At 36.4% G+C, this 16,055-nt stretch overlaps 1 protein-coding gene across 3 annotated transcripts in view; it reads right to left on the bottom strand.

Annotated features, from left to right (window-relative positions):
- The window catches only part of DIAPH2 (diaphanous related formin 2), a 1,060,116-nt gene that overhangs the window by 226,817 nt on the left and 817,244 nt on the right, over nucleotides 1-16,055 (bottom strand). For all 3 annotated transcript variants that reach the window (XM_053581174.1, XM_053581176.1, XM_053581177.1), the window contains one exon: nucleotides 15,496-15,631. In XM_053581174.1, coding sequence (XP_053437149.1) covers nucleotides 15,496-15,631 — 136 coding nt within the window. The remainder of the gene's footprint in view (nucleotides 1-15,495; nucleotides 15,632-16,055) is intronic.

Below are 16,055 nucleotides of genomic sequence, written 5' to 3'. Positions count from 1 at the left end.
TTAATATTAGTGAAAATAAAAACATAGTGCCTGAAGCATCTGTATTCCTAGGATGCTCCTAGAAAATTAGTAGTTATTAGCTAATGCTGAACTGCACATTTTGAGGTAACCAAAATATATACAGTATGAGAGGTATATCATAACATATGGGGGCATAACATTTTCAAGATTTGAAATTAACAAAAGTTTTCAGAAATGGAGCGAAAGAGAAAAAAGGCCTTTCTTTACTGCCTAATATAATTGTGAAAACACAAAGTAGAGGAAAATATAAAAAAAACAGAAAGAGGCTGTTTAATTCCTTTCAAATAGAAAGTGAATTGCTGAGGCAGTTCTCACCACCTTATTTATATATCAGATTGCTCACAAATCATGATGTCACCTACCAGGAAGCAATGCATCAGGGGGAGTGAAACAATCCCGATGAAGGAGGGGAGAGAGGTGCAGCAGAATGATAAAAAGGCATCTTTAGCTCATAAAATCCAAATGGTTTTATGGATGAATATCATATAAAAGCATTACATAGAAATCAGAAACTAGTTTCTGAAACTGTCTAGAGGCAAAAGAAAAAAAAATGCTCATAACAAAGGACTTACACTTAATGAACTGAACCTGGTATTCCTTGACTATCAGAGATTTAGAGATGGCCAACTTCCACAGGTTTCCTTTCCCTACCATATGTGTGATACAAACAACTAGCTTCTAATTTCCCCTCTTGAAAACAAAAAACAACAAAAACACATGACGACAAACACAACAACAAATAAATAAACAAATCCTGGCATATGGTCTTGTTTTCCATTCAAATAATACATTTTTTTTCTTTTTACTTTGTTTTTTTTTGGAGACAGAGTCTCATTATGTTGCCCTGGGTAGAGTGCTGTGGGGTCCACAGCTCACCACAACCTCAAACTCTTGGGCTTAAGCGATTCTCCTGCCTCAGCCTCCCAAGTGGCTGGGACTACAGGCTCCGGACACACGCTCGGCTAGTTTTTGTTGTTGTTGTAGTTGTCATTGATGTTTGGCAGGCCCAGGCTGGGTTCAAACCCACCAGCCATGGTGTATGTGGCCAGCACCCTAGCCACTGAGCTACAGATACCAAGCCCTTTTTTTTTTTTTTTTCTTTAAGACATACTGCTGTCTGAGTAAATTTTTGAGATGGCTCCTCCATAATACAGACTTCCGGTTTTACTTTGGCATGTTAGTATTAATTTAATCCTTAGTTAAAGAACTGCATCCTTCAGAAAAAGTGTTAACTACTGAAGTCCAGGGTACATGATACCTTTTCGTAAGGTTATAGTTATCTGTGATTTTAAAAGGAAAACCCTTGCATTTTCTTATACAGATGTTTACTTTGTTCCTCTAGGCCTGGTCTTAAAATGAGAGGGAGGAGAGGGGGTTTAGACTGAAAACTGCTGCCAACTCCTCACCCCCACCCCCATTTCCACCTGTGGTGAGAAAGGTACCTGGGGAGGGGGGAGGTTTCATCTACTGCCCTGGTTACTCAAATGCAAATGAATACTTTTAACAAGCTTTAGCCACAGGAGCTAACAAGATTACTTAAAAATACAGGCTGCACCTTAAAGAAAGATGGAGACTTTACCTCTTTCATGTTTACATGGATGGAGCTGGAACATATTCTTCTTAGTAAAGTATCTCAAGAATGGAAGAAAAAGTATCCAATGTACTCAGCCCTACTATGAAACTAATTTATGGCTTTCACATGAAAGCTATAACCCAGTTATAACCTAAGAATATGGGGAGGGGGGAAAGGGAGTGGAGGGAAGGGTGAGGTGGGCGGAGGGAGGGTGATTAGTGGGATTACGCCTGCGGTGCATCTTACATGGGTACATGTGAAACCCAGTGAATGTAGAATATAAATGTCTTAACACAATAACTAAGAAAATGCCAGGAAGGCCACGTTAACCAGTTTGATGAAAATGTGTCAAACGGTCTATAAAACCAGTGTATGGTACCCCATGATTGCATTAATGTACACAGCTATGATTTAATAATAATAATAAAATACAGGCTGCACATGAATGTTCTGTGAGGGAAGCAATGCGGTTACATTTAAACCTTAATGTAACCATAGTCCATCTCTATAGCTCAATCTTGATTTTCCCTTGAAATATGATCAGATAGCCATTAGAACAAAGCTGTATTGACTCTGTGAGAAGAAAAAGAGATGCAAAGAACAATATAACAAGACTTAGCAACATAATGGATTCTGGTTATGCTGGATAGAGCTCTGACTCAGAACCAGTTGCCTCGAACAAGTAAAGCATCTTTTTAAAACACTGGGAAAGACACAGGGGAGGCAGTTTCATATACCATACTGAAGTTCAGTAGAACAAGGTCGGTTAAGCACTCTGTCCTGAGACATACACTTTTCATTTTCAATTGTTTTCAAATAAAAAGAGAGAAATCCCCTTTTCAAGTTGGATTGTTTAAATGCACCTACAGCTACTCCTGTCTAGCAAAGGCTAGGCAAGCTCTCCCTACTGATGCATTTCAAAAAAGGTTCAATTGGCAAAAGAAAGCAAGTGCAAAGGGTTTTTGACAAAAGAGGACTAGAGGGAACATATTTTCCTTTCACAGAAATACTGTTCTAGAAAATCAGATAAGGTAGCAACTCAACCAAGAATGTATAGGTATTGGTGACATCAACAGGAAATTTGGAAAACTTCAATTTCAAATGCTCAGTTGCATAAAATTATTAGTTTAAAAATTGGGGTAGCAATTACATTATAAAAATAGGCACTAAATAGCCCAAAAAACCAAGATTACGATTTTCAGATCACAACAGCCTAATCCAGGACATTCTGAGAATGTGGTTTGTTTCATACCACAGAACCACACAGTTCTGAAAAGAACTTCCTGGACCCTGTCCAATCCTCAGCAGGGTTATACCTGAATCTTCCTACACCTATAAGCATCCATCCTGTTTAATGATGTTCCAAATAATTCCTGGGCAACCTTGTCCGGGGGTGAGGAAATAGGAATGGCTAAATCATACTCAGGTGCCTGAGATACCTACTCTAAGAGAGAATTTTTGTCTTTTTTAAACAATGTACATTTAAAGTAGATTCTAGTACCGGTTCAAACAAATAAAAGTATTATGCTACCCACAGTTAATTGTGCATTTAAAAGGATAATTATTTTGATTCCCAAATGAATCATATAATCATTTTCTGAGCTATTGTGAAACAGCATATGAAAACCATTGTTGATTTAGATGACAATCAGGTATTCTAAGTTTAAATTTTAATGTTTCTCTAATGCCATCATAACAAAGGCATAACTGCTTTTTTAAAACTAAGATATATTTTGTTTTCCTTTTATTTTCACTAACTAGTCAGGATATCACATGCTTTATAGATTCTTCATGTATGAAGAGTATAATGAGGACTAAGGATTGACTATTCATAAAGAAGGAACATTGTATGTATATGATGTAAAAATATGAAATCTATATGTTATATGCTGCATATAGTTCTGGGTGAGTGTACAGACACACATATACACATGCAGAACCACATGCAGTATGAACCATTATTTCTTATGGAAGAGACACAGATGAGAGAGGAGAAAGGCTGATAGTTAATAACCCTGTTAAGTAGGTTAATGGTGTTGAGTTATCAGATGACAATACTATGATTAGGGTGTGTCACCCCTGCTCAGCACACTGTGGGCACTCAATAAATACTTGTAGAATTAAATTAAAAATCACTGAAAGGTTTTCATCCACAATAATCCTTTTGCACAGTTAGTGTAACAATAGATTTTGTCCTGATTCTGCAGCAGCCCAGGGGCTCCAGGGATTCAATGTGGGTGGAACAAATATAATTAAAAAAAAAAAAAAAGTCATTAGAGACTCAGTTGGGTTCAGTGCAGTTTCTTGGTTCTGTGAATCTGTTAGGTGTAATTACTGACATGAATCTAAGGGCATGTGACTGAGAACAGAGTCAAATTAATTGCATTGTTGGTATGTAACAGCTGTTATTCATTTGACACTCTTCTATAATAAGAATTAGAATATTAAAATATGGAACCAAAGCATGTTTCTAATAAGTGATTAGACCACCTACAATCTATTTTGGTCAGTTCTTATATAGTCAATTTTCTTGTTTTCACCCACCTGCTTCAATATTTTCATGGATTTCTGCCTACTAAAGTTGCATAAGGCATACATAGCAACAAGCACATATTGTAGAGAAAAGCCAAATTTGTAACTGCCAGCATTACTCATCTCCTACACAGGGATTGATGAGATCTTGTTAAATGCTCAGCACACTGAAGACAGCTCTTACAGTTTTTGCAAATCTGAGTGTCTGCATTTAGAATGTAAGAACTCTTAATGAGATCTAAAGTATATTACCTATCTTGTTTCACATATTTATTTTTGTCTCTCATTAAAAAGAATATTTTTAGTAGATGTAGAAATTTGGTTTACTGCTAAGGCAGATAGAATGAGAGTTTAGCACTTATTTCCAGTGAACTGATGCCAGAATGTAATTATTTTAGTATGAGGTCAGAAAAAAATTACTGGTGATAAGTGGCTCAAATAGGCTACAGGAAAAAATAACTAGAAACTTCGATTACTTTGGAGTATATTCTAAAAATAGTACAGATTAAGCACATGCTTTATACTAGTGGACACTGATCACTGATCCTCTGAATAGTGGCCCAGAGACAATAACAAAATCTTAATGATCCCCTAGTAAATATACACTGTGTTCTGGCTATATGTTCAAAATTATATTTAAGCCCCATATGGTGCACACTTTCATTTGCATAAAATGTAAAACTGAAAATACAGAGGAGGGTTGGAGGAAATGGTTGGGAAGGTGAGAGGAGGGTAGTAGACTGTATTACAGAGTTCAAAAAGATTACAGATGGCTGGGCACCTATAGTACAACGGTTATGGCATTGGCCACATACCCCGAGGTAGGCGGGTTTGATCTGGGCCTGGGCCAGCTAAACAACAATGACAACTGCAACAAAAAATAGCCAGGTGTTGTGGCGAGAACCTGTAGTCCCAGCTACTTGGGAGGCTGAGGCAAGAGAATCACTTGAGCCCAAGAGTTTGAGGTTGCTGTGAGCTGTGATGCTACAGCATACTACTCAGGGTAAGAAAGTGAGACTCTGTCTCAAAAAAGAAAGAGAGAGAGAAAGAGATGTTGTCTTAGGGAAGAGCATTCATCACAAAAAGAAATTGCTATTGCAGGCTGGGCACCTGTAGCTCAGTGGTTAGAGCTCCAGGCTCTGGCCACATGCTTCAGGGCTGGTGGTTTCGAACGGGCCTGCTATAAATAAAAATAGCCTAGCATTGTGGTGGGCGCCTGTAGTACCAGCTACGAGGGAGGCTGAGGCAAGAGAATCGCTTGAGCCCAAGAGTTTGAGGTTGCTGTGAGCTGTGATGTCATAGCACTCCACCAAGGGCGAAGTACTGAGACTATGTCTCAAAAAAAAAAAATTACAGATGATAAACACTGATGCATGGATGGCTTTCTATATAATTATAAAATCATATTAATCAAAAAACCTCCTCCTCTAGGCTAGTCAACCAATATTTTATTATAATGATTATTGCCATCAATAGTTTTCCTTGATATAGTCACTGAAATAACTACTATTATTAAAAGGTAACAACATTTAACACTTAGATAGTGCTAACCATGTGCCAGACAAGTAAAGAGATGAGCATGAATCCTCTCATTTAGTTCATGAAAATCCTATGAGGTCGAAGCCATTCTTTTCCCTGTCTTATAGGTGAGGAGGCTGAGAATCAGAGAGGTTAGATGAACTGCCCTAGCACACAGTATGCAAGGGACTGAACTATGATTGAACTCATATTTGCCTGGCTCCAAAGGGAAAGGGGTTGAAGTCATTTCAACTATAAACTAAACCAGTTAATGGAGAGGTCTGTCCCTGGGGGTCAACAGGTTCAACAAACAGGGTGTAATTTATCAGTAGATGATAGCCACAATGGGAACACCTCTTCTTTGAACCTCAGTGCTTTAACCCAGTGCTTGAACTTAGAAATTCAACAAACGTTTATTGCATCAATGGCAGCAGTATGGTATGAAGTTGCCCTAACAAAGACCTAAAGATGTTTCATTAAAATAACAAAGTCCTAAATTTATACCAAACACCTGAATGTGCTCAAAGCTCCAAAGACCTGGGTAAATCTTTATTGTACTGAATAATTTTATTTGGGAAAACAAATCCCAAATCTCCATTGAAAAAACAAACCTAGAGGACAAAGAGAAAAAGTTCTGATTTTGAATAAATGTAGATTTCTTAAAATATTTGCTAATGTCATAATTTAAATAAACAGAATATCAACCAGATAAGTCTTTTTCTCTTCATAGATAAGTCTTTACTAGGGCAATGATTCTCTCATAGAACAGAATCATCATAACAGGAGTAATATAAACTTGTTTAACTTTGCACTAGCACTCATGAGCGGTTCATTAACATTTGTAAATTATGCCTGAATGGTGGTACAGATACTATCTCAGTAATTTATATTGTTGGGGTGCTTAATACTACTTGGATCACTTCCACTATTTGTAGGTTTTCTTTTTTTTTTTGTAGAGACAGAGTCTTACTTTATGGCCCCTCGGTAGAGTGCCGTGGCATCACACAGCTCACAGCAACCTCCAACTCCTGGGCTTAAGCGATTCTCTTGCCTCAGCCTCCCAAGTAGCTGGGACTACAGGTGCCCGCCACAACGCCCAGCTATTTTTTGGTTGCAGTTTGGCCGGGGCCGGGTTTGAACCTGCCACCCTCGGTATATGGGGCCCGCGCCTTACCCACTGAGCCACAGGTGCCACCCTATTTGTAGGTTTTCTAATCTATAATTTTGGTTACTATAATTCAATGTTTGGGGTATGACATTAAAAAACATAGTTTTGACTTATTCACACCAAAATTATATAGTTTTGACTTATTCACATCTATTTTCCAAATCTTCATTGAAACTGTAGGAGATAAATGTCATTATCCTGTATTACGGATGAGTTAACTGAGGCATGTAGAGATAAAGGAACAGAACTAGGTCTTAAAGCTAGATAGTAGAGCTAGTGAAATAAATTTATTCACTTATAAGACATAATTATTTTAAAACTTGGAAAACAGAGAAGAACAAAATTGCTATCACCACTATTGATACAGTTTAAATGTTTAGGTTTATTTGGCAAAATTTGCTAATCCACTCTCTGAAGACTGATTTATCATCAAATCAAAGGTAGCTCATTCCTTATCATCTTACTAGAAGGCAATTCTAATTTCCATGTAATCTTACATAAGGAGGAGCAAAACTATTCCTGATTAAATATTATAATATCTGCATTAGAATCACACTTGTAGTTTGCAATTTCAAAACACCCATTTTTATGTATTCTTTTCCTATTGCTTCTTCCAAGTCCTTGCAGTTAATTTGCTGACTTCTATAAACATGAAAAGAGATTTATTTACAAATACTGGGTAAGTTTTCATTCTCTATCTACAGAAGTAATTAATCCTTTTTTAGCGGTCCTGAAGTTCATGATCATCTCTACCAGTAAAATCAAAGGTTGGAGAAAATAGATTATACCAAGTACTTTATATAGTTTGCATACTGTTCTGCATATTTTAGAGTACATTTATTGATTTAGCCTATTTTTGCTGCATTTAAATTAGCTTTCTTAGTTGTACATTTAAATAAATGGCATATTACTGTGCATGCTCTAATTATAATTATTTGGGAAATGGTGCAATAAATGTTGGCTGGATGAATGAAATAACCTAAAATGCCAAAAGGCATCAATATATAATTATCTATTGGTAAAACTGTGCCTGTTCTTTAAAAAAGAAGTCTCTTGCCCATCAGTGAATCTGTTGCTTGCAACTTCCACTGCCTTTTAAAAAAAATCTCTTTTATGACATTTTTCCTTCCTGTAACTACCTTCTTAACTGCCACAGGTTTAAGCCCCTTCTTTGAAAAGAGAATCAGGTATGAGGTAACTCTTTTTTTCATCACCTTTCACTGTTCTTTTCCAGCTACATCCTCCTTGTAGTCACCTCTCCTTTCTTGTGTTTCTGGCTCACTCCTTGGTAATTCCTGAAAGAATTCCCATAATAACCTTAGCTCTCCTACCTCATCACACCACAACTCCCTGTCTGACTGTTTGAAGGCTCTTCACAGTCTGGCTCCATCCTACCTTTTCATCTATTTTCCAAATCAAATCCTCCTCTAAAATGACAACAGAGAATACTAACTAAATATTTTACTATTTATTAGAGACCAGTAAAGGCCAAAAGACATCAATATATAATTGATAGAGTATAAATTATAACAGTCTCTGGGTTACTTCCTTTAGCCCTTACAACAACAAGGCAGGTATAGACATTATTCCCTTATATAGATGAGAACTTGAGGCACAGAAAGTTTATTATATGGCTAACAAATTGTGGAGCCTTCAGGATGTAGCTCTACTGATATGTCCTGAAAACGTATTTAGCTTTTTCTATGAAACCTGGTATCATTTTACCAGACCTCGCCAATTTCCCCTTTTAGATAGTTCTACAGAGCAAATGGTCTCTGTTATATATCACTACACAGTTTACTGTTGCTGGTTGAGCTTTATTTTATCTGACAAAAATGAAAACTTGTTAAGGGTGGAGACTATTTCTTTTAATCTTTTTCCAAATTCTTCAATGAGCAATGGTAATTATCTTCTAGGCCATGTGTTATTTACTGCACTAAGTTACCTCATTCAATCTTCATTGAAACTGTAGGAGATAAATGTCATTATCCTGTACTACGGATGAGTTAACTGAGGCATGTAGAGATAAAGGAACAGAACTAGGTCTTAAAGCTAGATAGTAGAGCTAAGACTGATCTCCACTTTTTAAACATATAGGTTTTTTTTTTTTTTATTAAATCATAGCTGTGTACACCATTTTGTAAACATCAAGTTGCTTGACAAAAAAAGTGATTAAAACCTATTCGTTGGCTTGGCACCTGTGGCTCAAGCAACTAAGGTGCCAGCCACATAGACCTGAGCTGGCAGGTTTGAATCCAGCCTGGGCCCATCAAACAACAATGACGGCTGCAACCAAAAAATAGCCGGGCATTGTGGCAGGTGCCTGTAGTCCCAGCTACTTGGGAGGCTGAGGCAAGAGAATCGCTTAAGCCCAGGAGTTTGAGGTTGCTGTGAGCTGTGATGCCATGGTACTCTACCCAGGGCGATAGCTTGAGGTTCTGTCTCAAAAAACAAAACAAACAAAAAAAAAAACCTATGTGTTTACTTCTTAGCAAAACTGTCACTTTAACATATAATCATGTCTATTTTCTTCTTTACAATTAAAAAAACCCCACTGTTTCTTATCACGGCCTTTGCCTTCTGATCTCCAATTCTCTCCAAATGAAGCCTTGGTACATGGTATTTTTTTATGGATTTAATTTGAAAGATAAAATTCTCTGGCTTCTTGGTTTTCATGATATCTTTATTCTGAGCTCAGTTGATCACATCTAGATTATAGAAATAATCTTTTGTGTTTGCTTTATCCTATTATTCTTCTGAATAATTGCATTCTAAAATATTTCTCCTTGATGAATGTATATAATTTTGCATGCTAGATAAATACACTTCAGTGCTGTTACTTAGTAGATTTTTTAAAAAGGAGGGGGGCTGTTTGCCATTTTGCTAACTTGATATGAAATAAAAACTTAACTGAAAGACTCCACATCTGGCTCAGCACCCGTGGCACAGTAGTTACAGTGCCAGCCACATACACTGAGGGTGGCGGGTTCAAACCCGGCCCGGGCTAGCTAACCAACAATGACAATTGCAACAAAAAATAGCTGGGCATTGTGGCAGGCACCTGTAGTCCCAGCTACCTGGGAAGCTGAGGCAAGAGAATTGCTTAAGCCCAAGAGTTTGAGGTTGCTGTGAATTATGACGCCATGGCACTCTACTAAGGGCGACATAGTGAGACTCTGTCTCAATATCAACAGCAACAAAAAAGACTCCACATCATTTTAAAATTGTTTGTAATTTCCAGCATGACTTACTTTACCCATAGGTCTTTTAAATACTTTTGTTAGAGGTAAGATCTCTGGTTCCAATGTATGTATCTCTAGTCACACATGCATGAAATACCTCTATACTCTATATAATATGTATCTCACAATGGCAATGGAACGTTCTATATTATCTCTCTTCCAGTGGAGAGGAAGATTACAATGTTCTAATCAGACATATTTAAAGTTCCATAAATCACTTTTTGGCCATACCTCACAACTTTTGGCCATACTCACAATTTCACAGGTTTTCACACCCCATGGGTTCACATTTAATGTGTCTCCACCATGTTTCCTCCCAGTTCTCAGAAGGCCCACAATTGCCTTCCATTTAGTCAACAACAGTATCTTTCATAAGACACTGTGAAACTCACAGATGTGATCTTCATTTTGACATCCAACTCTATTTTTCTTCTTCTCCTGTCTTTTCTGTATCTTTTCATCTTCTTAATTAAGACTATACACTTCCAATGCAAGGATCTCTTTTTAAAACATATTTATAAGTGCTAACACATATATATTCCATGTATAAAGTAATGTTATAATAAATAATACTAATAATAATAAATATTTGCAACATAAAGGCTGCAAATCAAGAAACTAATAGTACAGTTTCCTATTTGATCTGCAAATAGGGCTATGGTAATAATACATAAAAGACAAATCCTATTTAAAAACGTGTCTTTCATGTTAAAATCACTCAGCCAAGCATATGCACAAAACTTGTTTGGAAATTCATCCTATGGCTTCAATGACATTTGAAGAGGTAATTAACCAAATCTTGGCAAATGAAAATACAGATTATAGACACAATCAAAATAGGTCCTTTCTTTTTTTTCTGTTATAGGTAAACTTTTAAGAAAATAGTGAAAGGTTGATAAATTCTTAAAGGGGATAGGAATTGGTGTGGTGCAGAAGAAAGATTATGTTCTTGGCACAAAACTGAACAGGCTCCATATTTAACTGTTGCTCTTTTCATCATTCACCCCAGAGATTCTCAAAGTGTGGGCTGGAGACTCCCAGGGGCCCCCAAGATCATTTCAGGAGATCTCTAAGGTCAAAATTATTTTCATAATAACACTGACACTTTTTTCCTTTTTCTTTCTTATTCTTTTATCAGTGTATAGTGAAGTTTTCCAGAAGATAGATGACAAATGATATTGTATTAGATTATATGCAAAAGCAGGTATGAGAATCAAGTTGTCTTTTATTAAGACAGACTTTGAAGAGTTTCATAACACTCATTTTTAAAATAACTATAATAAACCTTAGCATGCATAGTTTTATTATTGTTATTTTAATTGAAGTAAACAATTTTAAAATTGGCTCAGTGAAATTCTAATACGGTAAATGCAAATATAAATAACCTACATAACCAAGAGGTATTTGGGGTCTTCAGTGTAAATGAGATCTGAGATGAAATAGTTTCAGAAACTCTGATGATTTATCCTCTACCATGGTTATCTCATTCAAACCCATAGGCTACAGGTTGAATTATGTAATTAATTATGGAGGTCACTCTACAGTATTTATCTTAGAAAAAATTAATAAGAGGAGGTGATACTAGAGTAGGGTTGATCCCTAATCCAATGTGACTGGGTATCCTTACAAAAAAACAAAAACAAAACCCAAACAACACCATATGAAAAAACAGACATCTACAGATTGAAGATACATGCTGCCATGTAACCTGTCTTAGAGTCTTCAAACGGAGCACAGCCTTGCTGACACCCTGATTTTGGACTTCTAGCCTCCAGAACAGTGATACAATATTCCATATTTCTATTGTTCTAAGCCACCCGGTGTGTGACATTTTGTTATGGTAGCCCTAGCAAACCACTACACTATCACTTTGATATTTAGATAAAAACCAATGCTCCCCCAGTCTGTATGTCTACTTCAGACCTCTTTCTTAAGTTTCATATTCACACACGCAATGACTTCTTAGACATTTTCCATCAGAAAAACTAACCATGATCAAAGTGATACTAATCATTTTAAACCTCCTGACCAAATCTGCTCTATTTCTGAAATTTCTTTCTCTATGCAGGGCACCACCTTCCTTAATGCCTCTCTCCATTGATTCACACATTCAATTAACCACCAGAGTCTGTTAGTTCTTACTTTTAACATCCTCTTGTGGTGGTTAATTTATGCATCAGCCTGGCTGGGGCACACTGCCCAGATATTTGGTTAAAGATCATTCTGGATGTTTCTATAACAGTGTTTTTAGATGAGATTAACATTCAAGTCAATGATCTTTAAGTAAAATAGTTTGCACTCTATAATGTGAGTGGGCCTCATCCAATCAGTTGAAGGCCTGAAGACAATAAAAAGACTGATTTCCTCTAAGCACAAGGGAATTCTTCAGCATATGGTTTTCAGACTTGAACTACAACACCGGCTTTCCCCTGGGTCTCTAGCCTGCCATCCTACCCTGCAGATTTTAAACTTGCCAGTATCTATAATCACTTGAGCCAATTCCTTAAAATAAATCTGTATGTATGTGTGTGTGTGTGTGTGTGTGTATGCACATCCCAGTGGTTCTATTTCTCAAGGGAACACTAATACATTTTTTTCGTTTGTACTAACACATACCTTACTGCTCACTTTTCTAACCACTATCATTTCTTGTCAAGACTATGATATTATCTGCATAAGCCCTGTTGTCTTGAGCTTTCTCCCTTCCAATCCATTCTTTCTGTTTCTGTCACATGATCTTTCTAATAAATAAGAGTATGTACATCACTTTCCAATTTATAAACGTTTATAGCCTTCCCATAGTGTTCAGGGTAAGAGCCTCAGCATATCACAAAAATACTCTCATAATCGGTACCCTACTCCCTCTTTCAGGTCTTCTTTCACTACTCCTTTGTTCACATAAGAGAGCTAACTTTCAGTACTTCTTTATTGACTTCGATTTTATTTTTATTTTATTTATTTATTTATTTTTGAGACAGAATCTCAAGCTGTCACCCTAGGTAGAGTGCTGTGGTGTTTCAGCTCACAGCAACCTCAAACTCTTGGGCTTAAGCAATTCTCTTGCCTCAGCCTCCCAAGTAGCTGGGACTATAGGTGCCCGCCACAACGCCTGGCTATTTTTTAATTGCAGTTGTCATCATTGCTTGGCAGGCCCGGGCTGGATTCAAACCCGCCAGGTCTGGTGCATGTGGCTGGAGCCCCAGCCACTTGAGCTACAGATGCCGAGCCTGACTTCACCTTTTAAGTAGCTTCCTATACATACACGTTGTCATGCTATTCTCCTTACCTCCTGTGTGACCTTCCCTCAAGGCCAGTTCTCTTCATCCTAATTATGACATTTATTTGCTAAATTATATGACTATATATTAACTCAGTTGTTTATCTAATTTTACTTTTAAATTAAAATTATATTTGTTTAATATAATTCTCTTAAAATTATAATATTCTCTTAAAATTATATTTGTTTCCTGGGTAGAAGAGATAAACTATAGTCAATTCTGGAAAGTTTTTATATATTTTAAAAGTATAAAGAATAAACTTAATGTTATAGATATTATTTTAGAAGATTAGCCATTAAAAGACATTACTATAGAATAATAGATAATGATTAATACAATTAACAATTACAATAAAAAACACACTATAATAATTAACTCCAGGCTCGGTGCCTGTAGCTCAGGGGCTAGAGCGTTGGTCACATACACTAGGGCTGGCGGGTTGGAACCTGGCCTGGGTCTGCCAAACAACAACAACCACAAAAAAAAAAATAAAAAACAATAGCTGGGTGTTGTCATGGGCACCTGTAGTCCCCACAACTTGGGAGGCTGAGGCAAGAGAATCGCTTAAGCCCAAGAGTTTGAGGTTGCTGTGAGCTGTGATTTCACAGCATTCTATTGAGGATGACATAGTGAGACTCTGTCTCAAAAGAATAACAACAATAATAAATAACTCCAGTTATAGGCTGCCGGGGTTTAAATCTTGGTTCTACTTCTTACTATCTTTGTAAACTTGGGTGAGTTACTTAACTACATTGTGCCTCAGTTTCCTCATTAGTAGCATTTTCTAATATGGTTTTATAGGATTAAATAGGTTCATTAAATGTAAAATTCCTAGAATAGTTATTGGTACACAGTAAGTGTTACATGTTAGTTGTTGTTACTATTGTTTTTAATAGAATTTTCTTTTCACAGTGGCATGGATAAGTGCAAAGATTCTATAGCCAGACTACTTGGATGCCCTTTTTTGAGACAGAATTTCACTCTGTCCCCCTTGGCAGAGTACCATAGTGTTAACATAGCTCACAGCAACTTCAAATTCCTAGACTCAAGCGATCCTCCTGCCTCAGTTTTTCTGTTTTAACTATCGATATGGTCTCATTCTTGCTCAGCCTGGTCTCCAACTCCTAGGTTCAAGCAATCCTGTGAGGGCCTGACAGAGTGCTAGGATTATAGATGTGAGCCACTGTACCCAGCCAATTACTTGGATTCTTATCTTAATGCCAACACTTGATATTTGTGTGATCATGGGCAACTTCTTTAATTTCTATGAGCTTTACTGTTCAATCTGTAAAATGAGAGAACAATAGTACTTATTTCACAGAGATGTTGTAAGGATTGACTTACAATAGGCAAAAATCTTAGAACAGCGCTTGGCATATGATTGCGATTGTAAAGTACTTACAATTTTTATTACTATCTTCAGTAATAGGTGGTCCATATTAATCATATTACCTTCTATCTCATTCAGATTTAGTTTTCTTTTGTTATTAATTCCTCTAATGCTGAAGTGGCAAAGACTATGCTTTCTCATTCTTAAATTTTCAGTGTACAGATATCTAACACCAATCACTTTCTTCTTTTGCTCTCTCTTCTTCAAAAACCAAACCAAGTCAACAGAAATCAAGCAGTCTATCTATAATATAAAGTCATTTTGATAACCAAGAAAACAACTTATTTTATACAATGTAGACATACTAGCATTTTGTACTTAGGTTCATAGCTGAGCAAGATGCCTCTCCCTGTTTATTTAACTTGTAATAGTGCTGTCAATATCTATTACGACTTGAAATGTTCAAGCTCCCAAGGAGGACTGTTAATTGTTTTTGTTTTTCCCCAACTCCCCATACCAATATTTCATTTTTCATGTCACCTTATTCCATCACCACTATCTCATCCAATGCTTATATAATATCTATCATAAAATAAATGAGGAGAAAAAGACTGCTTCAATAACATCACCTTGCATTGGTTATCAAAAATCCTGAGTGCTCAGCGTAGGGTGCTAAGAAACACAGATAGCATCACAAGAGAAATTTGACACAACTAACCAATATTGTGAGTTGTCTACCAAGAACACAATGATTTATTTCATAATCCAAAAATAAATAAGTGCAGTTATTTTGTATGTCATCCATCTTTTGGAAAATTGAAAAATTTTCATACCTTTGTTCATATCAATGAGTTGTTTCTTTTTCTTCTGGCGTTCCAACTTCTCTTGTTCAGCTTTCTCTTTTGCAAGCTTAGCCCTCCTAGTTTTCTCTTCCATTTCTCTTCTCTTATTATTTTCTTTCACTGCTTCCTGTACATATAAGCAAAGTCAAACAAAAAATATTTACATTATTTATATAATGAAGAAGTTGCACAGTTTTAAAATTACACAAATATGCAGAGATGAGAGGTATTGCTGCAGCCTCAAGGTGTATGCATATACTTTTGAAAGAGGCATATATTAATCTTAAGACATCTCTCTTCTGGAAAAAACGTTTAGCTATAACTCAGTCTTCAATTGCCTGGTATGCCAGAAAATTAAGGACATCAATGTCATAGATTTAATAGTATATACTTTCTGTTATAGAAATAGTTTTGATACACAAGAGAAGGCTTAATATGGAAATATGGCTAAGCAAGTATTTTACCCCTTTATTATGTATTTGTTGTTATCTGCAAAATAGAGAATAAAGAAAATTGCCTCATAGGATTTTTGTGAGGAAAAATGAGATACA

Source organism: Nycticebus coucang, chromosome X (genome assembly GCF_027406575.1).
Source record: "Nycticebus coucang isolate mNycCou1 chromosome X, mNycCou1.pri, whole genome shotgun sequence".
Taxonomy (NCBI): domain Eukaryota; kingdom Metazoa; phylum Chordata; class Mammalia; order Primates; family Lorisidae; genus Nycticebus; species Nycticebus coucang.
Note: the sequence above shows the minus strand (reverse complement) of the source record. Positions and strands in the feature narration are given on the sequence as shown.